The following is a 25422-nucleotide window of genomic DNA, read 5'->3' as shown; positions in this document are numbered from 1 at the left end:
AGGTTACCTGTACCATTAGTTTTCTTGGCCCAGGGATATAAACTGTAAATGCTTACAGCATCTTCCACTCTACGTGCAGCAGCACATAGACCATAGCTTTGTACAGCTGCAGGAGGTGAACATCCAGTGCAGTAGTCTGTGATGGCTCTGCAGAAGTTGCTTGGTACATCTTGAAATAGCAGGTGGTGTGTGGGAACTGTGACAGCCTTCCTTGTGTCACACTGTTCTTAATTTAACGCCGAGGAGGACTGGAGGCTGGCTGTGGTGCCAGTGGATCACCCATGTGTGTGTGATGGGTCTCTGCTTTCCAGTTCCTCTGTTCTGACATCGTGTTGGACTCAAACTTCCCAATGCAGACCTGTGAAGTACTGCTGCCTACTTGTTCTCAGAGAAGGGAAGTTTTCACTTTCTTGTGGAGTTTACTGTCTTCATTCAGAGTGGGATTTTCAGTATACCTTGGGAGCTTTGACCATCATCATTGAAGTTTGATGGAAATTGTCCATTTAAGCTCCCTTGGAGTTCAGTGCAGGTTCTAATCCAACCAGCACCAAACTCAAAAGCTGACTTGTGAGATTGGAGAATGCTCAGTTTAGCAGCCATGTTCAGAGTACTAGTTTCCAGAGCTCGTTGGTGGTGTCTGTCTGAAGCCAGTTCCCTAATCCCCAGTAGATGGTATATTTGTATTTTAGCTGTCATGTGCGTTGTGGTTCTCGAATAGCAAATTGCAGCAGAAGCCTCAGAAGAACAAACAAGTGGTGATGAACGGTATACTGCTTTTGGGAAAATCTCATGTATATTTTAACCTCGGTAAAAAGCTCGGGTGAGAACTTTCCTGAGGTCAGGAAGATGTGGGGGTTCAGGCTGCAGAGATTTTGTCTGCTTAACATTAGCTAGTCAGGATTGCATGAGGCTGCAGTCCTCAAAACTGTTTGGCTGAACACCAGTTGTGTATTGCAGGGAGAGAGAGATTGCCAAGAACCAGTTTTGCAATAATGTTTAGAAATTTCCTCTAACAATACAGACCAAATAAAACTTGCTTTATGATCTAGTGAATCATGTTCTTCTCTAAATGTTTAAAGTGCTTGCAAGTCTTATCTGATGAATATCTCATTGTAAGTTGATGTGTCCCCAAATCACAGCTGATATTTTGGGTTTTGTTTAGTTTTTCGGTGGATCTTTAAATATGTTCTGTATGCTGCTTGGTGGTCCTTGTAGTGCTGTCAGCTCACATGGGCTTGGCTGTCGTCCTTTCCAGCTGCTAAAGCTGTGTTAGAAGATGAAATATGCTGACCTATGTAACCAATTGCAGTATTTGCTACAGCAGTACTAAAGGCAGTCTGAGAGAGCCATTGCCTGGTGCACCAGAAGAGGCATTTGTGTGGTGTGCTTAATGGGTGGTCTTGGGAAAAGAGGGAGAGTTTGGGAAACCCTCCTTTAAAATAATGTGTCCACATAAAAGTGGTCTTGAACACATGTAGCTTGCTTCCAGGATCTGCTGAGGTGCAAGTGCACTGAAGTACGCACACTGAATCCACTAACTTGGCTTTTTTGACATGTGAAATTTTTTTTACTTTAAGTAGGTAATATAACCAGAACCAGGACAGAAGAATAATGAATGAATAAGTTCAGAGGATGTTGTTGGATATTTTAAAAATATTTAATTGCCACCCAGCTAAGTAGAACAAATCCTAAATTTCATAATTTGCGTAAAACACCTTTGCTGGACTTCTTCAGAGCATGCTCTTCAGGGACATACTTTGGCATCTCTTGGCCAAGGGAAATGAACTAATTTCGGCCAGTGGAGATGAAATGGTATATAATCAGTGCTATATTTTGTTGTTACTGCTAACATTATTATTTAAAAACTAGGCTGCCAAACAAAACCAGTGGTCTGAAGTAACTCTCATCCTCCTAAAACCCTGTCATTATTGTGCGTGTGGGAACCCTATGCAATGCGAAAAATATAACAAGATCTTCAAGAGACTTGCTGCTTGTTTATTTAAAAAATAAAACAAAAGTAGCTCAAAGTTTATTTAACAATATTTTAACATTACTATTTGATAAAGCTACTAAATTCATCTATTTCAGGAGGGCAACAGAAACAGTGATGTGAGTTACTGGGAAGTTCAAAACTATTTTGTGTAAAACCTGGCATAAACACAATCAATCCCCCTTAATCAAGATTTTCAGTGAAGCAGTGTGGGGAGTTCAGTCCACGGAGCTCTTTTTAAAAATTTTTTTAAAATATATTTTAAATTAGTTTTTGATTTCAAGACACATAAAAGAAACTACTTTCTTGAGGCAGGAATTAACTGTACAAAAACCATACCTGAGGAATGACTTTCCAACTGCTATTAAAATTCACCTTTTGCAAGCAGTTTTGTGGCTTCTGTAGTGTGCTCCGGTATCTTCAGAACATGTTCCTCTCTGCATTGTGTCTGCATTCTCTTCCCCATCAAGGAAAGCCACTAAAGCCTAACCTGATCTAGTTTCTTCAGTGTGTTCTTTCTCCACTGGCTAAGAAAAAATGAACTTCAGCCTCTCATAAAAGTGTTTGCTGATTGATCTGTTTTACTATAATTTTATCTCCAGCCTTCCCAGCTCCTCTTCTTGATGAGAACAAGCTTCATATGTTTTCTAAACCCACTTAAACCTTTTTTATATACTTTCTGTGGACCCTTTCCGACTTGCTGCTGCTAAATGAGATCTCCTTTAAACTTGTGTAATTTATTTACATAACCCACTTCCAAATATATTTGTGGCTAAAGCCATGTCACTTCTTGTAGGTACATTAGTGGATGAACAGCTTCTACTGTAGCCAGATAGCAAACAGATCTGACCCCTGAGACCCTGTCTCTCTTGTGGTATTCAAGATAATACTTAGCATATATAAACAAAACTTTTGCCAAATACCGTTTTAATATGGGATATTAGCGTGGACTGGATTACTGCACACCATTTTATGCCTGGTGTGACCATGTAAATAATATAAAATATAGGCTGGTGAAGAGGAAAGTTTACAAAAATTACTGGCTGTACACAATGCGTGTAGATGTATGATATTCTTAGTGGTCTCATCCTGGATTTCAGACCTTGATTCTAAGTAAAATCAGCTAAAATGGAAATGAATCCTCCTTATTTGATAACCAGAGCACCTCATGGTTTGGAAAGCAAAATTTCTATCAAATGGATTGAACAGGAGGGCTAGAAGAATAGGATGTAATTTGGAGAAGGAGTGTATTTTCCTCTTCAAGTACTGCTATAAACCAGCCATCACTGAGAGGATCAGCTCACAGAGAGAAGTCTTAGCCATTCAGGAATGAAAAGCTGAGTGCATCACTGAGCCTTTTGTTGGAATATCTTCAAGTGTCTTACTTGAGCATGAGTGGCTTCACTGCATCCCTTTGAGATAATTAATAGCAGAAGGAAGGGTATGTTTGTAGCAGGAGGAATGAGTTTTACAAATTGTTGGGCTGAAATTCCTGTTCAAGTTCTTTGCTAAAGGGGAAGAAATGTGTGGGAGTGAAACCAAGGAGTCCTGATTTTTTTTTTTAGTCTTGTGTCCTAAAACTGCTACCACCTACCTCTGTGCTGGAGCAAGAATATTCTGTAATGAATTCACTTTATTTTCAATAATGTGTTTTGAGGATGACAGCCATAGCCCTGTGTTCTTCAGAGGACTCTACCAGGCAAGCTGAAACTTGGGTTGAGTACGTGCAGTTAGTACAGGAAGATCAACATTCAGTCTTATCTTTTGATGATTTCTCAGCACAGAAAGGACATTGACCTGCTACAGAGTCCAGAGGAGGGGCACCAGGATGATTAGAGGGATGGAGGACCACTCCTGCAAGGAAAGGCAGTAAAAATTGGGGCTGTTCAATATGGAGAAAAGAAGGCATTGAGTTGACCTAGCTGTACCTGAAGGGGCCTACAAGCAAGATGGAGAGAGACTTTTTATGAGAACATGTAGTGACAGAACATAGACGAATGGCTTCAGACTGAAAGAGAGTGGGCTTAGATTGGATATTAAGCAGAAATTTCTTCACTGTGAGGGTGGTGAGACCTGCAGCAGATTGCCCAGAGAAGCTGTGGGTGCCCCATCCCTGTCAGTGTTCAAGGCCAGGCTGGATGAGGCTTGAGTGACCTATTCAAAGGTCTCCCTGCCCATGGCAGGGGGGAGTTGAAGATAGATGCTCTTTAAGGTCTCTTCCAACCCAAACCGTTCCGTGATTCTATGACATCCAAGGTCTAAGCCTCCATGTGCTCCAGAGAGTTAGAGCTGGACAAGAGGGATCGCTTTGTGTTGTAGAAGTGGTTTCTTCAATTAATTTATATCTTAGGACCCTACTTACACAGTCTTGTTTCTGCATAGCGGCTATTTTTAAGTGTAGAGAGCTGATGCACGCTAATTCCTTATCCTGCCTAAGAATTTCCATAACATGGTGCAGCCTTGGGTGCAAAAGTTTTGACATGTTTGTTTTTTACCATCTTGCATGCCTGTGGTAGGGGTGTGTGGGGTTTTTGTGCTCTTTGGTAATAAATGTTTTTGTGGTTTGGGACATTGACTGCTGCAAGAATTATGCTCTTCTCTTTGTCCAGCCGTACAGATGGCTTAACCGCAGAGGTCTCCATTGCAATTGTCCTGTTAAGGTTTGAAATAATATTTAAAATATAAGTTGGTGCACATGCTGTAATTTTGGATGGCTATTTTCGCTTGTATGCTTATTAAAATGAGACCCTTGTTTTATGTTATGTGCCAGGTTCCCAAGATCCTCAGTTGCTTTTCTTAAAATCACAGTTAAACCTTTCCATGAACTTCAGCCTAGTTAACCAGCTTAAGAACTGGTAAGTTAGGCTTTTCTCCTGTGCTATTCATAGGATTTGTGTTTGTTCTGTGCTTCTGGTCCTTTCAAGAGTAGAAATCATGCATGTGCCTCAGTATTCCCATGTCTTTCTATTTTGGCTTTAAGGGGAAGGAGACAAAATATAGGCATGTCAACAAATATGAAGCAGTAGTATAAATATAACTTTTGAAAACTCTTGCTCAACTTGTCTTAGAAGTGTTGCAGCTTTGCAAAAAACCAACAACTGATGACAAATACACTGTTGATTATCACTCATCATCTTGGTCTTAATATGTATGTTGAGCCCTGTCAAACTGGTTTTTAGAAAGCCATTATTGAAACTAATAGTAAAGACCATGTAGTGCATTTTTTAGTTGTTTGTTCCATGTCAGTTTACTGAGGCTAACAGTAAACAGGTACCCCTGAAGCACTTATTAAAATTCAAGTGCTCTAAATGAGCACAAATAAAACAATGAAAGTTGATGACTAAATTCAGAAACTGATACTGTTTATCGTGGTCAACCAGATAAATAAATTATACAAAAGCGTACAAATCCTCCAGTCTTAAGTTATGTCTTCACAAAACAACTTTCCTGATGCAGGTGAAACAATTAAAATTTAGTAAATGGCCACAGACAAGGAATGAGCATTTAAAGGATCAAAGGCAAAGCTGGAAATTGAACCCTTGTTTGATTCCTACCCTGCCTGATCAGGAGTGTTTCCTTTTCTGCAGTTAATGGACTGATGAGAAGCTCTGTTTTCACACAGTTGTACAATAGGCTTCTGTGTAGGTAGCTCACTACATTGTCAAGTCAAGGGTGTTTTCCACTTAGCAGAAAACCACAGGAAAATTGGTAGGTTTTTGCACAGAAATAATACGTCTTTCTAGAATGAAGTGGTTTTGATCAAGTACTGCCTGATCCAAGTAAGACTGTAGAATTGCTGCAAGAAGAAATTCTGTAACTTTGTGTAGTTCAGGCTGTTATCTCTTTAGAGTTTATTTGAAAATTTGTGGGATTTCAGGTTTGACTTTTTTTTTGTTTTGTCCAAAGACTGTGAACTGCAGCTATGTACTGACATTTTAAATATTGCCTATTATGGAAAAATATGAACCGTTCAAATTGTACTGAAAAATAATACTCTTTTTTTGTGACTACATTAAAATGTCGTTTCAATTAGGTGGTTAATAGACTGGAAGAAACAGTTTATCCTCCACATTCAGCATTCATCCTTTCACTATTTATTCTTCTATTTTTTCAAAATAGAAATGGTGTTTTCCTTTTCAAGCAATTTGCAGTTGTCAAGAGTATTGCTGATCAAAATAGAGCATAACACTCAATGTTCCTTTGAATCCCTTAACCTTCTAAATGTGGAATAACTTCTCAAGGAAAGGAGATTTCCTCCTGTGAAACAAATAAGCTCATTTGAAGGTTAATGATAGCCAATTTTTGCTGGTTTTTTTGGGTCTACCCTGTCCCTCTCCTTAGAAACTCCTGTTAACTTGCATCCAGTTTGCCTTGTCAGGAATTGTGCAGTAAAGAATTAAATGCATCAAGGATAAGAGTATTCTGTGGACCATCAAGCCCAGTTCAGGGCTGAGAAGACAGTATGATTTAGAAGGAGATTGGTCTTCACATTCTTGAAATGAAGTTTTGATTCTACTTTCATGTGGGATTCAAAATAAACTTGTACCCTGTATGGGTGGGATGGCCTTGTATCCCTAGCATGGTTTATTGATGGCACAGCAAATCAAGTGTTTTATCAATGCCATTTGTTTTGATACTTTTTGAGCTTTGTTTCTCATTCTCATGCCTTAAAAACTCTGTTGGTTGTAATTTTCTAGAGTATGAATATATCTTTTGAATTGCTAAACTGTTGAGTAATTGCATGAAACTAAATGCTATGTGTGTATCTTTCTAGAAACACATTTGTTGTCTTAGCTGTCTCTTTCAGATATACTGCTTATTAACTGGGAAAGCTGAAAATTTGAAAAGTTCTGTGAACTTTTCTTGCAACATCTTGGAAACTGTATTTAGTGGAATCTGCAGAGTTACCAGAATTAACTTTGCCTGCTCATGAGCCGTCACATTCTGACCTGACGTGATAAATACGAGACAGTGAAAGTACATTTAGGTAGTTTTCGGACTTTCGCTTTATTTCTTTTATTTGTGTGAGAGACATGGGCTTTCTTCAGCAGCATTTCAGGCAAGAATTACTGTAGAGATCACTGTTTTTTGTTGGACTTTTTGTGTTTTTCTTGTTTGTTTGTTTATTTTCCCAACCAGTATTATTTTAAAAGGGCTCCGTAACCATTTTAAAAATAAAATTTGAAATAAAAAAATAGGCTGGTGGGGAGGAGCAGAGAAGTGAATAATAGTTCTCAGAACCAGAGTTCTGCCTTCTCTTTTAGTCCTTCCCAAAGGAAGTGGGCCACTTACTTGTTCTTAAAGGGGATAAAGCCTGGCCATTTTCAATAATCTATCAGTTTACAGGAGTGTATAGTGCAGTGAAGTTCTAACACAGCTGCAAGCAGGACAGTGTAATTTCCCCGCTGGGTGCTCATGGCCAGCACAATGAGGCTGCACTTCAGTCAGGACATCTCTGAAGGACAGAAGTGACAGAGAGCACGGCAGTTAATGCCTTATCTGCCTGCTGCTGCCCCACTGTGTACATCAGCAGGGAAGAAATCTGCTGAAAGGGATGGGGAGCTGGAATAATGTTGATACTGATTGGATTAGACATTTTTCATGTCTGATCTTTAGTTAAGAAGCTGTTGAGTTCCTCTGCTGTTGATTGGACTTGATATTTCAGGTTCATTTTTCCTTTGTAGTAGCATTAATAATGCCTTTAACATGGAAAATCCATCTATTCAGAATCCTCTAAACATGTTTTTGGGACAATATTTAAAAAAAAAAAATTCTACATAGGCTTTTTGCAGCTTTGATCTTTGTCTGGATGTGGGGCTGATTTTGTGAGGCAGTGTGCATAACTTGAGAAGGTCTCTGCCCCATAGAATTTGTGACTTGGAGCCCTCTAACATGAAATTTCCCAAGTGTTCAGATGGTTTAATACAGTGCCACTTAAAACAGACGTGGCTATGGGGAACCAATGAGCTGAAGAGAAGAAAACAAGCACTTGGTATTTTAGACTTTTTTTGTCTGTTTGCAATAACTAACCTGTTGGATTTTCCTGATACTATTCCTAGTGTTTTTAAAGATGACTGAGAGAAGGGCTTGGCAAGCCAGCAAAATCAAATAGGAGGGATACTGAGACATAATTTCTTAGCAAGTAATTCTCCTCAAGCTGTATAAACTTTCTTGAGTTAAATATTGTAGAGAAAAAAGATACTACATCTTCGGTGAAACATTAATGATAACAACTGGTTCTCTTTGCTGGTCATTAAAACCAGCAGGTGATGTAAATTACGTCAGCATACTCTTCCTTCAAAAAGCAAAATAAAACAATCTCTTTCCTGGCTTAGGGAAAAAAAAAGACCATGGAGAATAATAATAAAAACTCTGAATTTTTATGCATGTTTTTGAGCTCATCTGAAGTTGAGTTGTATATTCCAGCTGAGGTCCTTGGCCTGCACATAAACACATTAGCTGTTGTCAAGGATGTGCAGAGGCACACACTCTGCAGTGAGAATGTAGTCAGAGCCGGAATTACAAGACTGGCAATGGCATCTGAGAGGGCAGCCAGCATTGCAGACCTCAATTCAGACACTGTATAAACTGTCTTCTTTTTTAGAAAGTGCAGGAGAAATTGAATCTGAAAGACAATATCAAGAAATAACTCTTACATATTACATACAGTAACATGAATTTAAAACTGAAGGTATTTATATGACAGCCTGGAGCCACAGGAGATAGAATACATGCTGCTCTATTCTGTGTGTTGTTCCTTGAGTAGCAAGTGCTTGGACCTGTGCTGACTGTGCGTTGGAGGCAGCACGTTGAATGCAGTGGTTGCACGTGGAGCTGGGACTCAGCAGGTGACTGACAGGTGTAGAACTCCAGCAGCTGCTGCTTGAGTTAGAAAAATTGGGGTGAGATGGGGGAAGCTGGGAAACCTTTGTCCTTTTTCTCTCGATCTCTTTCAGCTAACAGCAGTCTTCACAAACACCCCCAACGCATGCCATTGTCTGCCTTCAAACTCTGTCTTGAATTTCTCTTGCTGTGGTGCAGGAGAGAAGACAGGAGTTCTGAAACTCTGTCATGCTTTCTGCTGTTTGGGAGGGCGCTTGGTAGGAGCATTTCAGGGTGTTGTGTCTAGTGCTGTTGGCTTTCAGCCTGCTGCTAAAAGGCCTCAGAGCTTGCTTTCTGTGTGTTGTTACTAATTCAGTTGGTTGAACCAAGCTTTTAAACCATGAACACTTAATTTGTTCTAATTTGTCTGTTGTTAGAGCAACAGACGGAAAGTGTTGCTGAAGGTATTGTTGAAAAGTCTTGATGTGAACTCCTGACTATGTGGAAGATGTTTCTCACATCCCCTACATAAAGAACTGGGCGTGCTCGTCCATTTCTCTTTTACACCCCTGTCTGACTTAGGGAAGGAAGAGGTTTTTAGATACGGTGACACTTCTGTACTCCCTACCCGGCCAGTCTGGGAGAAGAAATCCTCTGCCACATACATAGTCAGCTTTTGAACATCTGTAGGTGCCTGTGATGCTAACATGTTTCCATTTTTTCCTTCTGTAGCATCTCCCTTTCTGCTCTTTGCCAACCGGCGGGATGTTCGGCTCGTGGATGCTGGAGGCACGAAGCTGGAGTCCACCGTGGTGGTCAGTGGTTTAGAGGATGCTGCTGCGGTCGACTTCCAGTATTCACAAGGCATCGTTTTCTGGACAGATGTGAGTGAAGAAGCCATCAAGCAAACTTACATTAACCAAACTGGGAATGTGGTGCAGAATGTCATCATTTCTGGTCTAGTTTCCCCGGATGGCCTGGCGTGTGATTGGATTGGGAAAAAACTTTATTGGACGGATTCAGAAACCAATAGGATAGAAGTAGCTAATCTCAATGGAACATCTAGAAAAGTCCTCTTCTGGCAAGACCTTGATCAGCCCAGGGCAATAGCTTTGGATCCGGCTCATGGGTAAATATTAATTTGGCTTAAATGCTTAAATGGATATGGTGATGATTTATGTTAAGTTTTTAGTTCTGAAAAGAAAAGGAACACAGCCTTTTGTTTTGCTTAACATTTTCCCAAGGTATTTTTCTCAAGATCTATAACTGAACATATGTTTGAACTTAAATATTTTGTGGCAAGAAATGGCAGCCCAGACCTTGAGCCAAAAAGAAAAATACAGCTGGTTCTTAGGTGCCAAGCCAAATATTCAACCAGTATAATTACCTGGCTTATCCCGTTGCACTTTGGAAAAGTAATTAATTTTCCAAGCATTTTATTATTATTATTATTATGATTTTCTCAGTTATCTTGTTTAGTAAGTTAACTTTGATTTTATATGTGATGTCTTTAATTTAGACAGCAACATGTGCAAGTCTGCATGTGTTGAAACAGGAATTCTCACTTGCTATGCTCTGGTAAACAAAATCAGAGTATTTTAAAGTGATGATGTTGAATAATAATGTTTGTGCCAGCAAGGAAAAGAATCCAGGTGAAACTGTGGATTCTCAACGCTGTAAAGCAACCATATTAAGAAGTATTAAGAGTACAGGCTGCATGTGTCACTCTTAAAAATACTTGTGTATGTGCATGGTTCCTCCCTCCCTCCCTCTTCCACCCTCCCCAGGGTTTCACATGTGCTTTTTGCTCTCCCTGTGCACAAGCAGTGCTGGTGTTGTGTCCTTTGGGCCTGGCATTTATTGCAGTGATGACTGGAGATATGCTGTGCTAGATGAACCCCCATGAAAACGAGGAAAGAGAACTCAAGTGCATTTCTCTTGTGTGCATGGATCCACACAAGTGAGCTGGTTTGCCACTGATCATCTGCCATTTTCACAGTACTTTCTCAGAGATCACTTTATCTACCTCTAGGGTATAGATAGGTGGGTTTCTTATCTGTAGGAAAATCTGGCATTAACTGGTATTTTCACTGAGTCTGATCTCTTTGCAAAATGATACTGAGTTAAGGCAAGGGCTTAGTATAAACCATAAAAATAAAGTGTTTGGTGGTTTATCCTGCTCTGGGAGATGGACAGTGTCTTAAGAAACTACCTGCTTCAAGTGTGTGAGCAGTGAAAATGGAAACTAGGCAACAGAGGGCAACTTAAGATGACCATGTCAGTACCTTCCATGCCACAGGCTGGAACTTTGGTTATTTTTGCAGTGTTTCCTGCATAAGATTTTCCAGATGAATGTGAGGTGTTACAGGTACATTTATGATTAATACATAAAGGGCATACAAAGGCTAAATGAAACTGTGTGTACCCAAAGAAACAAAATCCTTAGTTTTGTTGACACGTCAAATGCTGGAGCTGCTGGTATCCTTCAGATAATGGCTGGAAAGGTGCAGCCATTACCAGTGAAAGGGGAAGTGGAGTGACTTTGTTGGGCCAAAGGACTTTTCCAGAGGGGTTCTTAATCCTGCCTTCCTTACAGGTGCCTTTAGGTGAAAGGAATTCTCCCCACAGCAAATTGTTGTATAGAGGTGTTTTAAATAAATTAACAGGAATACTGTTGTATTCTGACAGCAAGTAATCTATGCAGAATTAATTAATGTTGATTAATTAGATGTAGAGTTCAGTAGTATATTTAAAGAGAGAATATGATGTTAAATTGAGTATTTCATGGTGAGGTGGATTGCAGAGAGTGGTATGGCAATTTGCATTGAAATGCCAGTGCCAGGTTTACTTTTCCTAAGTGGATGCAGTTCCTTGCCTTTTGACTGATTCTTTAAGTGTTGAATTAAAGACAGGTTTGCCTGAAAAACTAATATATTAAACTTTAAATAAAATTTTAAAAATCAGACATCACATATATTTGTGGAATAAAACATTATGTTTGCTTTTACAACCACATCATTTCACCTGGTAGTTCTGAAATATTTCCTAGGTGCATTTGTGAAATGGTGATTTTGGCACAGCAGGCTCTGGGGTTGAGTTCACATAGAATCATGTGTTCCTTGCTCCAGGTATTCTCAGGGGAAGAAAAGTGAGTGTCAGTAGGAGAAAAGAACCATTTAATAATACCTTTTTATTTGACTTTTTGTTCATAAGTTTTTGAAATCAGGTGGCTAATACTGTTCCTAATACTAAGAAAATAATAATACTAGGCTAATACTCTGAGCACCTGAGTAAGTTTGTTGTTTTTTTTCTGGATATGAAATGTGATGAAGTTCAGACTAGGGTTCTTAAAACTGGTTGAGGCAATCTGTCAGTGGCCAGTCATTTGTTTTCAGTTTGGAAGTGATTTTGTCCTTTTAGCAGTTTCTACTAGAGAAGTGTGGGTGGGAAGCTTAGAAAATGAGGAAGAAAACTTCATTAGTCAACTTTGGTTTCCAGAGGCAAAATGGGACAAATAAGCAGATTGCAAATGCTTAGCCGATACTATTAGTACCCAAACATGGGTTTGTCTAGAAGGCTCCAAGTCAAACAAATCTGATTTCTCTCGAGATAATAATATGTTGTGCAGAATGGTGAAACCTTCTCTGGTCTTTTAGCTTTAGTAAGGCTGTTCTGCAGAGGTGGATGGAGGACTGTGTGTTGGGGTGTTTGCAGCGGAGTGTTATGCCCGCAGTGGTGTTTGCTTAATAAGTAGATTGTAATCCATTTTGAGTGTGTTCCTTCAAGACATAGACTATTCTTTGAGAGAATAGAGAAGAACTTATTGAATATACAGTCGTCATCTCTCAGGAACACCAGAAGTGTAATGACCAAGCCTTAGGACATTGGAGAGGAGCGAAGTTGACTTCTGGAGTTTCCTTTTGAAGCCTGTTCTTCTGTGATTTCCAGTTGACATTCAGGAGTATGATTTTTCAGGTGTTCTGATGGGCTTCCTAAGTAGTAAGTCAGATGATTGTGGCGTAGTCACATTTTTAGAGAGAGCTGCATCTTTTGCACACTCAGCCTGTCTTCCTTCTTTAAAGGCAGTGATTATCTCACAGTTATGACTGAGAAAGAGACATTCCTCTCCCCTAAAATTTCATGCATTCCTAAAATTTCATTTTTTAAGGCAAGCTGTGAGATACTTAAAGCTTATCTGTGGGTCTCTCTTCTTCCCAGAGCTGGTGAAAATCATTCTTTGTACAGGGTCTTCTGATACTCTGAAAAAGCATCATAATTAACAGGAGTTAGCTTAATACATAACGTCATTCTTTCCATACACATTAAAACTTTCTTGCTAGACCCACTGTATATTCTAGGAATTAAAGGAAGCAGAATATGTGATAATCCAATTATTCTTCCTTGACATGAAGGATAAACTAAGAAGACAGAGGATACTACAAAACATTTTTCTGCAAATTTGCTGATGCTGGTGCTTTTCATTTAGATTCCAGTCCTGCTGTTGGGTATGTTAAGCTGTTTGTATAATGGAGGACTTTAGGCTAAATTCTTGGTAGTGTTTTGTAGAACATTAGCATTTATATACATTCTTGATAGGTAGACCGCTGATGGGGGATTCAGTAGTGTTGGTGTTATTAACTTTGAATTTGCAGCCATTGCATAAGTATTTACATGTTTTCTGGATAGCAGCTTCTAACAAATCTGAATTTGTTGTATGTAAAGATTTTACTCAAGCCCAGCTAAAAGAGGTAGCTCAAATTCCCTGCAATGCCGTGCAAAGAACTTGTGTCGTGAACATTGTCTGAAGAAGGAGGAATGTATTTGAAAAACAAGTTTTTATCACATGTTGTGGCAAGCAAACTTCAATTTCCTGAAAAGAAGTCTTCAAAAGAATGCATGAATAAGTAGCCAAAACAAATGATTTAATTCTCGGTCCTGTAGTGAAGGTCTTAGATCTGAACACCCTAGAATGTGTGTTGACAAGGGTCATTAAATCTGTGACATGAAAGTCTCAATGCTTGCTACCTTCTCCATTTAACGCAGGGCTCAGATTCTGAGGATCTGTAGCATATCCATAATCTTCATATCTGATTTTCACTAAGTGCTTAATGAAGTAGTGAGTTCACATTATTGAAGTCTACAATGTATTAGAGATATTTACTTTGGTTAATATAAATCTTGAATTTGTTCCTACTTGTGTGATGGCTGCTGTATTGCCTTCTGGGGTGAGCTTACTGTCCAAGTCCAGGCTGTATTTTCTGTAGTTTGTCTCGCTCAGCAGACAATAATGCTTGGGGAATTTCTGCCCCCTGTATTTGCCGAAGCACAAAGAGCTAAATGAGACATCTTTGAAAGGTCTGTGAAATTATTATTTTAAGGAAAGATAAAAATTGCTTGCCTCAAGAAAAGGTGTGCTGTCTTGTGGGGTTTTTGGTGCGGGTATAACCACAGCCATCACTTGGTGTAGTCACTGGGGTTGTTGAATTTGCCATACCTGAGCTGGCCTGCTGACTCTGGTGAGATCTGTAGAAACGATGAAAGAGGACAATAAAGACCTTTGAACTGGTTTGGCTGACTGAAGAAAAGCTGCAAACTGCTGTCTACATTTCCTCCCTCATTTTCATTCTTAAATAGTCTTCCATGGCATGGTGTGGGGCTGTTGGGCAGAGGCAGTGCTGTGCCAGTGGACCACCACAGAAGCTGACTTCATTTATGGAGCAATTCCTTTTGAAATAGCAAAGCTTCAGGGGAAGGAAATAAGATACAAATTAGAATGCAGCAATAAGAAAAAAAATACTGAGTACTAAAAATAAATCATCTGTTTTGGCATTCTGCAGAATGGCTATTAGTTCAGAGATTAAAACAAGCCTAATCATGTCTGAACAGCATTAAGGGATTGCATGCCATAGCCTGGCTTAGCCATTGCCTCAGGTTGCTTATGGCAAATCACCCAAAATCTGCAAGCAGTTGCTGTCATTGACCTAAAGTATAGCTGGCACCGAAGAAAGGATTAGATGGTAAATGCACCAAACGGGATATTAAAAAATGGGTATAGAAGGGACAGCTATCTCAATTAGAAAATTTTCAGTTCAGAGTCTAAAATTAAAAGCCTCAGACCTGCCTAGTTGTTAATCCAGTGTTTCCTCAGTGTGACAGCAAAGCCACGAGCAAGACCTGGAGCTGTTCTAACTCACAACTGTGTTTATGTCAGCCCTTCAAACTGCAGTGGTGTTTGCTGATGATTCACCAGGACCTTGGTCCCACACAGCAGCATGGCAGGTACTAAAGGTTAAGCATCTTGGCTTGCTGTGTTGGAATTGTTGAGATCTGTATGAGCTGCAGTAGACTGAAGCTTCTGATACAAATAAGCATGAATGATGGCATCTTTTTAGCAGTGTATCTTCTGATCTTAATCTCCTTTGGAATAGTTGAAAGGAGAGGGAATACTGAAGAAAAACTTGTGACTGTTGCAAGTGGTGGAGAAGAAAAGCAAGAAACATCCTCTGAGTAAAGACTGTGCTTTTTAGAAACCCTAACTCAGGTCTGCTTGGTTAAAATTCAGAAGATGCCCAGGTTTTGAGTGAAACATGCTTATTGCTGCCTGAAAGCTAGAGATTAGTTTATATCCTGTGTGCTTCTAGTTAGTAATTAATTGCAAGTATAAAATTATTTTGAAGCTTTTGGTTAGTTATTTGAAACTCTGTAATATATGAGTAGCACAATTATTATCTTAAAATGAAGGAAAAGTACTCAACTGTAAAATTGGTTCACAGTCATATCCAGTATCTTGGTATGGCAGTAATTTCTGGGACTTGGAAAGCTTTTGATATGGGTCTCCAAATAGCTGCAAATAGTCTCATGCATAAGAAACTTGAGGTTTTTGTGGGAATTGTTATTTACTCTAATTTTTGGATGATTGTCCTTGATGGTGACAGCCTTTCTTTAAATAGTTCATTAGTCTCCTCGGCTTATTTCTCCCTTTTCTTGCTCATATATATGACTGAAGGGCATATATTGTTCTAAGACCTTTTGCTTCATTTGAGAGCAGACCTGCCTGTTCAGAGATGATAGGAAAAAGGTAATTTACTTCTCCCCTACACCCCAAAATTGCATGGGAAAGAGGTGGAAATGTGTAGGCTTCCTTAAAAACCCCACTGAACTCCCTCCCCTGTTTGCACTCTTCTTTTGCTACATTTTCTGTGATTCTTCCTATCCTGGATCCTGGAGACTGATACTTCTTTGCCCTGTGCACATTTAGTCTTATTAAGTTTGGGAATTACATTATGTTCTACATTTCTACACCACTTCTTGAGGGAGCAGAAGGAGCAACAGGATGGCTTTAGTTGTCACAGTGCCAGAGTGTGTTGCAGTGGTTTCTTGGCTGAAGTCAGGAATGCACTGGCACCAAAGAGGTGATGGAAGCTCTTTGATTAGATGATGTAATTGGGTGCATTTTATGGCTGCATAATGTGGAGATCATGGCATATTCAACATGTTGGTCTGGCTGGACTGGCACTGTTCTGTTTGTCATGAATGAGTTGTTTTGGTTTAACTCAAAACATGTTTCTAATTTTTTTTTCATGTAAAATTAAGCATTAGTATAAGCTGAAGGAAGAATTTTTCCATGTAACCTGCTGAGGGTGTTCTCAGGGTTTTGTTTGTTACTGTGATGGAAATTACAAGGGTGCAAATGAACAAACTTAAATTGCATGCCTTGACAAATTCCTGTCTTTAGTTGTAGTATACCTTTCCCTAAACATTGAGTTAAAGTGCATGAGCACAGTGAAACATAAAATGCCTTGGTTTGAGCTAAACATTTCAGCAGTTGTGAGATCTGTGGATAAGAGGGCCACCAGCACCTGACTTACATAGTTGGATTGCTGTTGCTGAATACATTTGCTGCACCCCATCTTCCATTAAGTCAGTACAATGTGTACATACAATTTTTTTCACTGCCCCAATGTTTTAATTCAGTATTTCCTTATGAAGAAAGGAAGAAATCTAGGTTTAACTTCAGGTAGATGTAGTTAAGTAATGACTGGGTCTAGCTCACAAGCCGATGGAGAGTTCAGCAGCTCATCCTTTTCATGTCAGGATACCCTGAATTTTGAATGTATGCAGCGTGTCCTAAAATGGGTTGAATGTAGTGAGATTTGGACTATTTTTCCCATTCCTAAAATAAATCCCATTTTGTGAAAGAAGAAGGGGACCTGGGGTCAGTGGACTGACTATGAGACAGCCCTTGCTGTCAGGAAAGCCAAGAGCACACCTGGGCTTCCTCAGAAGGAGTGCTGCCATCAGATCAAGAACCTCCCTCTACTCAGAGCTGGTGAAATGACCCTTGCAGTGCTGTGCCCAGTTCTGGCTCCTCAGCAGGAGAGAGACATGGACATGCTGGTGTGAGCCCATCAGAGGGCCACAGAGATCATTGAGGACATCTAACCAGTGTGTGTTTTAAAAGAATTAATCAGAATAAAAGACATTGTAGGAAAACTGTAGTGGAGAAGGCTGGTTCTCAAGGGTTTTGTTTGCTTTGTACTCATTTTTGAATACAATGTGATTAGTTGTAATGATTACCTCCGGTGGCATATTTTTGGGTTTGATGTAATGATTTTGTCAAGAACATCCAGGTCTCAAAATTCAGTGCTTGAAAAAAAGAAAAAAGGGTAATTTGAGTAAGTAATTTGCAGCTTAACACTATGTGGGACAGACATTCTTTTCTTCTGTAAACAGTTGGGGATATTTAATTTCACAGTGGAGTTTTTGTAGCTTAAAAGGTGGGATGGGGGAAGTAAGTTTTAAATGTGCAGGAATCTAAACTTGATAGCAATTTCCTGTAAACTCCTGTTTTGTGCCATGGGCTTGTATAAGTTCAAGAGCATTGTTGAAATTGGAGAAGTTTGTACTGATTTATATCATCTGTACAACTGGCCCCTTTTGTGTAAGCAGGTTATGTAAGGTTTGGCAACTGTACTGCATTTTGGGAGATGGAAAAAGTGTTTGGGCAACGTTGGCTGCTTTTTATTATGTCTGTGATACCTTCCAGCTCAGATGGCTGATTGGCTGCTCTTGGAGGGCTCAGCCCTGATTTCTAATCTTTGTGAAAATGATGACAAGAGACATGAAGCACTGGGAAATAAGGAATGACCTGCAGCTTTAAGACTGAGGGGAAATGTGGTCTTCATTCTGGTTTTGCTCCCGCACCTGGAATTTTAAAATGAGTTAAGCAGGGGAAAGAAAACAAACCAACCAACCAAACAAAAAAACCTGCCCAAAAACAAAGCCAACAAAAAAACCACTGGGGTGCAGTTTGCCAACTTCAAAATCTGTTTGTTTTTGCAAGGTGGTTTTCAGTCCCATTCTTCTGATAGGAGGGAAGCACCATTTAAGCCCTGATTCAGTGTGGTAATTTATGTGCCAAAACCCAGGGACTTGTTGACTGCAGTTGAATTGCATTTAATTAAGATCTGACAAGAAAGCTTGATTGTGAAGCTTGCAGCTTACATATAGAGCTTACATATTTGTAATATATGTTATATATTTGTAATATATGTAGCACATTACATATATGTGCTTACATATAGAGCAGTAACTGAATTTTATGTACTCTCTTGGGTCTGGTGCTTCTGGCTGCTGGACTGGATGGTGGCTGTGTGTTCAGAAGAAAGTGTACATTTACATCATAGCTTTGATGGAGCTTTGGCTTTTGCTCTGCTTTGTTCCAGCTTTTTTCTTTAGTGCAAGCAAAGAGGTGTTTAGGGACACCAGATCAGTTTAGGGACAGAATTGATGCAAGTGCTGTGAAATTATTGTTTGATGTTAGTTCCTTTATTTGCCCTGCCTCTTCTTCCTTTCTGCCTTGGAAGTCTGGAGTCAAGGTTTAAAACCAGTGATGGGGGGAAGACACGTAAGCATCTCTGAAGAACTAAATGAAGTAACCCACAAGTTTGTCCAAGGACTGCTTTTTGTTTTGAGCTTCTCTAGTGCTGCTTGGTTACTTTTTTTTTTTTTTTAAGAGTATTGATTTGGGATAGCTGCCTAGCAGTGAATTTTGCTCACAAGGGCTTTTTTTTTTTCTCTCATTAGCTCTTTAGGACTTCATGTTTTCATTTTCTGGGACAGCCTCAGTGCTGTTTGACTTTTGTTGACCTGTTGCAATGCAAGGAGGATATAAAATTCCTCAGATGCCAGATCTCAGTCTTAAAATGTGATCGACCTAATGTGTACAAAGATGCTAGTTTTGATATTTTTAGTTTCTTACAATTGTTATGGCGTGCCCTGGCCCAGGGGTATTTAAAACTCTGGAATTTACATTTAAAAACACCACCACCATGAAGAAAATCAACCAAACAAAAAAATACCCAAATGCTTGCCTTAGGCTCTTCATTGTTATTCAGTGTGCATCTTTTCAGCTGGCTTCAAAAACTGGGAGGCATAATAGCACAGGTAGTGCCAGACTGACATTCTTCGCTTAGTCTACTTATTTTTCTGAAATATTATCTGGGCTAAATACTTGGGTTTTTTTAAATAGTGAAATGAAAATGATAGGGATTGTTAATTTACTGGACACCTGGAAAATAGGTTCCATTTGAAAAACAAAAAACCCAGTCCTGAACCGTCATTTGTCCCAGAAACATTGATGATATCTTGACTGTTTGAAAGTGCTTGTTTTATACTGAGGTCAGTAAGAGATGTCAAAAAGAATGCTCTCTTGAGCATTCTTTAAAAAATATAATTCAGGAAAGCCTTTCTTCCCCCCCCCCCCCCGCCCCCAAAATAATATGTCAGTTATCACTCCAGGCTCCAGAATTAAGGTTAATTTAAATCAGGATGAATCAAATCAGTTCCTACATATAAACTGTTAAAGCATCCAGATTGATTTCTTTCTCTGAGAAGCCACTTGGAGCTTTTTGCCATGTTCTTCCCCTGTCCTTAAAGCTCCAACCAAAAGTGTCTGCTTTTGTGTAGGAATTGATCCTGTAGACTGGAGGCATTTGATAGATGCAAGCTGTAAGGCCTAATTATTACTTCAGGACATTACTAAAATCTTTAATTTCTCCACTGTTTTTCCTGTATTCCTCTTTATCTGATGAACCAGCTAGTGCAAGCAGATTTCAGTACTTTTGACAGGAGACTAATATTTTTAATGAGATCCATGGGCTATTTCAAGGATAGTTAGCCTTTGTCTTTTTCTTCATCACAAATCATCGCAAGGAGGTTTTCCACCTGCCCCAAAAATTTCTCATATTACTGTTCCAGTGAAGTTTGCAGTGCTGGTTTAGCTAAGTTTGTGTCATTCTTTCCATAATAACCATGGATGTTTCTTTTCTTTAGGACTTATAACTTCTGCAAAAAAAATTCTGTCTTCAGGTTACTCTGTGTTCCTGCCAGGACACTGTATTTTTACCTTAGTTTGAACTAGCTTTGTCACTCAAAATAGAGGAGGGCAAAAAAAAAAAGGAAAACTAGACACTTTGTGCATTCTTGAAAATCCCTCACAGGCATGCAGTTAAAATATGACATTTTATGGCCTGGTAGAGTCTCATGTCCAGTGCTCTGTTATGCCTTGTGCTGCAAAAAAAAAAAAGTCAAAAGAGCCTAGATGTTAGGCTAGAGAATGGTGGAAGAGGAGGGATGGAAAGGACTGAGCTAATGAGTGACTTGCCTAGGGGGAGTTGATGAGAAGTGCCTCTTTGGACAAGTTTCACAGGTGGCTTCAGCTGGCTGGTTGCTGCCGTTATTTGCGCCTTCTGTCTAAGCACCGCTGCTGCAGAAACATTGGTAAGATTGATGATTTGCTAAGGTAACTGAAAGGTTTTGGGTTTTCTCATTTTTATTTCCTTGTACAATACTAATGTCAACACCAGGGGTGGGCACCAGGGAAGAAGTGCTTCATTTGGCAGTGGAATGGTTTTAAATGGGCTCACTTAGACCAGAGAAGATCAGTCCCTGCCGTAGGAGCAGCTTCTTAGATTGATTACCACACTCCCAATTCAGGGTCTTGATGTGCTGAGAGATCCCCAAACCAGAGCAAATTTCCTAGAATTCTTGACAATTCAGCACCTGCTGCCTGATGAAAGGATAGAAACATCTTTGAAAAGGATGCAAAAATTGTATTTGCCATTCCATGGCTTGGCGTGTGCTCCTGTGATGGACCATGGGATTCTGTGGAGCACACAGAGGGAAGGAAACCTTTACCTCTTTAGGTGTTTGATTAGTGCAGAGACTCAGTATACTCTGAGAAGTTCACTGAGATCAGCTTTATGATACTTGAGGGACTGCAGAGACACCCTGTTGTCAGGACAAGGTGGTGACAGGTATGTTGCTGTAGAAAAGTCCAGCTGAGATAGAAGAGCTTTGAAAGAAGGCTGCCTGCATTCAGATTGTTCTCCATGTTGTCTAAGTGCATCTTCATCCTGCTAACCCTTCCTTTGTGGTGCAGCTACTTTGCTAATACCATGTAGTATTAAACCTTTGAGTAACATTGAGCTTGGTGCCTGGTAATGAGCTGAAATGTCGAGATGTAATTTTCCTGTGACAAATTTGTGTGTGAATTTGAAAGTACTACTTTTGTACAGCAGCCTCTGTGAGGCCAAGGGTAAACACACATCACCTATGAAATTAAATGACACTGTTTTTTGGGAAGAGGCTCTTGAGTTGGAGCTCCTTTAATATCATAGAAAAGCCATGAAGGCCCTTTGGTTTACAGATTTGGTTTTTTTCCCTTCATCTGAATGCATTGAGAGTGCAGGCTGAAATTTTAATGGAAGGCCTGAGGGGAGGAATTTTGTTCCATGAAAATTTAGGATTTTTTTTATCCTTTTAACCTGCTTTAAGAGTTTAATAGGACTTAGCTAGTTTTGTTTCCTTTGTTTTTTCTTTTCGGTAACTTTTATGGGATTTTTAATTTTGGTCTAAGCTCCTTTTTTAGTCTGCACTTACACATTTCAATAGCCACATGATATGGCCCAAAGTCACTTCTAGTAGCCACATTTTTCTTCATCCAACAGTCTGTCTTTTGTTTGTCTTTATTCCTGTAGAGTTGGATGCAGGTGGTGCAAGCTGTTGCAGATGAGCTGGATCAGACAACTGATTAGACCTGACCAAAAATGGGTATTTGGCCATATCAGTTTCACAGTGTGATTCAGCAGCTGGTTGTGCAGACAGGTTTTTGATGTCTGCTTTTCTGTCTTTAGTTGTTTGTCAATAGCTGCTTCCTCACGCAGTCTGAGTTGCCACAAATTACAGCCTGACTTGTTAAGGAAAACCAAAATGAGTGGCAATTTACATTCATAGGTTGTCCTCTGAACTGGGGCAGCTCTCAACTACTGCTGCTGCTTTTTCAGGAGCTGTCAGTCTATCCTGGTTGCTGGAGCTGAGGAAGTTTGGAAGGCATCTGGGGACGTAAATGTGCCTCAGCTACTCTAATGTGAGCTATCTCAGAAACCGGTGGACTCACCTGCGTGGAAGGTTTTTATTTCAACTAGAAAACTTGTTTGACCTCACACTCAGGTGTATGTGTATTGTGATACAAGCGAGCAATTTCTATCTGTCTGGTTATCTATATTCCCCTCTCCAGTGGGGTAAACTGCTCATGATTAAATATGCTGCTGCGTAGGTGCTGTGAGTGGCCCGGAACTGGAGATCTGCCTGAACTGGGGTGGAGGATGCACATGGAGACCAGAGCATTTTAAGGTTAAGTGTGCTGTGAGGGACATTTGCTGGTGATAACTGTAGAGCTGCCTGCTCCTCCTTGGCTGAAATGATGGCCCCAGCTGCAGGTAAAGCAGCTGCAGAGCCTCTGCAGTTTGCAGGAGGATCTTGCTGTGCAAAGGGGAGACCACCCTGCAGAAGAACATGACAGCAATTACAAATGTAGTCCCTACATCATCCCTGAAGTGTGGACAGGATTCTCTCTCATAAAATAAAGCATAAAGCTTTTTTTGTATAAGTGTGTTTTCACAGTCCACATTCATTTACTTCCTTCGTGGTTCCTACTGTGATTACACAGCGAGTGCTGTCTTCTGAGGGGAGCTAAGGGTCTGAGATAATCCAGGTTATGAAACATCTGGCTAAGCATTGTGCAGGGCTGAATAGATGTCTCTTTACCACGCTTTTCTGGAGCTCCAGTGTTAGGAGGGCTTGGCTCAGATGCAGCTCAGTGCTCTTGCCCAGCTGGTGCCCCTGTTGATCTAATACTGTGTGGGGAACCTGGGGAGGTGATGGGTCCAGTGCACAGATCCCTGGTTATGTTTGAGAGCTTCCTCAGGGCAAAGGCTTTCTCACACAGACCCATGGCCAAAAAGCTGCAGTGGCATTGGGAAAGCAGAGTTTCTCTGAGCGTCCTGGGGCAGCTGTGCTAGGAGCTGGCTGCGTTGTGTTTGCATGGGGAACTTGCAGGCTGGATATGTGATGCTGGGTAATGTTTACCAGCTGTGAACTGGCTGTCCTCTTCTCACCAGACCATTTCTCTTGTAGCTGTACAATCTCAGCTTTTCATGCAGATGTTGTGTGATTTGCCACACTTTGATCTGGTCCTTTCCAATTAGTACGTGCTGTAATCTATTGTAAGTCTATTCAGGCTGCTTAAATTGCCCGTTGGTGGAGTGACAGGGAAACTGGAAATGGGGAAAAAAAATATCAAAAATTTAATGTCTTTCTAAGTTTCATGGATTCATTATTTATTTTTTGACAGAAACAAATTTCAGGACACTTGATTTTATTCTTTTTTTCTCTATGGACTTGCAAAAGGAGGTTAAGCTGTGCTCATTGCCTGCTTGGATAGGTAATTAGTTGCTTCAGAATGCGATTTAGGATATTAACCTGTAATAACTGACCACACAAGGGTGATACTCAGTTATAAAGGCTTATAACAATCAGGTACTGCTCAGGATTGGAAGAGAATGGTAAATACACAGAGGCAAAACCTGCGAGATGATTTCATGAAGGACTTACTTTGTGCCCTGTGGGCCTGGGGTTTGATTTGCTGTAATAGGTGTGTAAAAGTTTTGGGAGTAAACCCTGGTGTCTATACCCTGCTCTATGTATGTAGCACTACAGGCTTTGCAAAGAGCTGCTACCCCAGCATGTCTTGTGGCCTCATTTGTGTGTGTGTCTCTTTCAGATACATGTACTGGACTGACTGGGGTGAAACGCCCCGAATAGAACGGGCAGGAATGGACAGCAGCATGCGAAAGATAATTGTTGATTCTGATATTTATTGGCCAAACGGACTCACGATAGATCTCGACGAGCAGAAACTTTACTGGGCTGACGCAAAACTGAGTTTCATTCATAGGGCAAATCTGGATGGTTCCTTTAGGTAAGCTCTCTTTGGTCTATAATAAGGTGTAAGTTATTTCTCACTTTCTGTGTTCATTTTGAAATGAGACTTTTTTTTCCCAGTAGTCTAGAATAATGCAAATACCTTATTGCTTTTTAAAAATGCAGTTCTTAATAGCCTTGCAAAAAATAACCTTGCATACTATAAAACTGGTTTTAAGAGTAAGAGTGTATCAGTATTTCACCATAGACTGTTCACAACCTTCTTGTACCGCAGGATTCTTCTTTTTTAGGCTCTTACTTGTCTTGAAAATAGTTGGAAATGCTTATTCTTGACCCTAGAAAATATAACGTTTAACCTGTGACTGGGATTTTACAGTATTGTTAATGTGTTTTTTTTTTACCAACAAGAAATACACATTGAGACACATTTGTCGGTGGCCCCATCCAGAGATGTCCTTTATGTCATGCCTATTAATTAACCAATTTTGGGTTGTTTCAAACAACAAGCTGTTAGGAAACAGATTTTCCTAAAGCTTGCTGGAAAGCACAGTGTGGAAGTTTTTCGGTGGCTGCTGTCCAAGTGTGCTGTTAAGTTTTGGCTTCTGTAGGCATGGAGAAATGACACTTCAGGCAGGGCAGACTTAGGCATTTGAGATTGCATCTTCAATTCGGTGGAGTGCTCAATGGGCAGGTTGTTTTGGTCCTGAAGGATGAGTGCCACATGCAGTAAAATGTCCTGCCAAAACATCTCTGCATTGTTATCTGGTCTTCAGGTAGTTTTAAATTACATTTTCATTTTCATGATTTCATAACATTTTAAATGCCTATGTCAATAAAATTGTTTTGCCTTGGTGAAAAGTTGGAGTTTTATTTTACGCATATCTGTGTAATAGAATAATATGCCTTCCCCCCGAAAAAATTTTCCATGGTGTTACTTTTTTTTTTTGTTTTTTTTTTTTTTTTTCCTGAGTTACATTCTATGCCTGATTTTCACAGTCATAAAAGAGCAATAGCAATATTGACATCCTTTATAAAACATTCTCAAGTTCCTTTGAGGGCACTGTGTAAGAACTGGATAATGGTGGCATTGTAGTAAGTGACAAGTATTGACTGACAGTCCAGAGCAGAGACGAGGGAAAAGGCCTTTGTGGAAGGCAGAGGTAGCTCCAAGTCTGGCTGCAGGTTTGTAGACAGAAGGATTTTCATATAATTCACCATTAATGTGTTTCTCTGATTTGGGGGTGAGGGGCAGAGTTTGAGGTTTCCAGGCCGTTTCTGGGGTTTTCGTGCACATACAAATTGTGCAGATTTACTTGCGTATGCGT

At 40.0% G+C, this 25422-nt stretch overlaps 1 protein-coding gene across 1 annotated transcript in view; it reads left to right on the top strand.

Annotated features, from left to right (window-relative positions):
- LRP5 (LDL receptor related protein 5) overlaps positions 1-25422 on the top strand; it is a 134928-nt gene that overhangs the window by 21307 nt on the left and 88199 nt on the right. Inside the window, exons 2-3 of the mRNA XM_068193808.1 lie at positions 9545-9941; positions 23937-24134. Coding sequence (XP_068049909.1) covers positions 9545-9941; positions 23937-24134 — 595 coding nt within the window. The remainder of the gene's footprint in view (positions 1-9544; positions 9942-23936; positions 24135-25422) is intronic.

Source organism: Anomalospiza imberbis, chromosome 6 (genome assembly GCF_031753505.1).
Source record: "Anomalospiza imberbis isolate Cuckoo-Finch-1a 21T00152 chromosome 6, ASM3175350v1, whole genome shotgun sequence".
NCBI lineage: Eukaryota > Metazoa > Chordata > Aves > Passeriformes > Viduidae > Anomalospiza > Anomalospiza imberbis.
The sequence above is the reverse complement of the archived record's forward strand: the minus strand, read 5'-3'. Positions and strand labels throughout refer to the sequence as shown.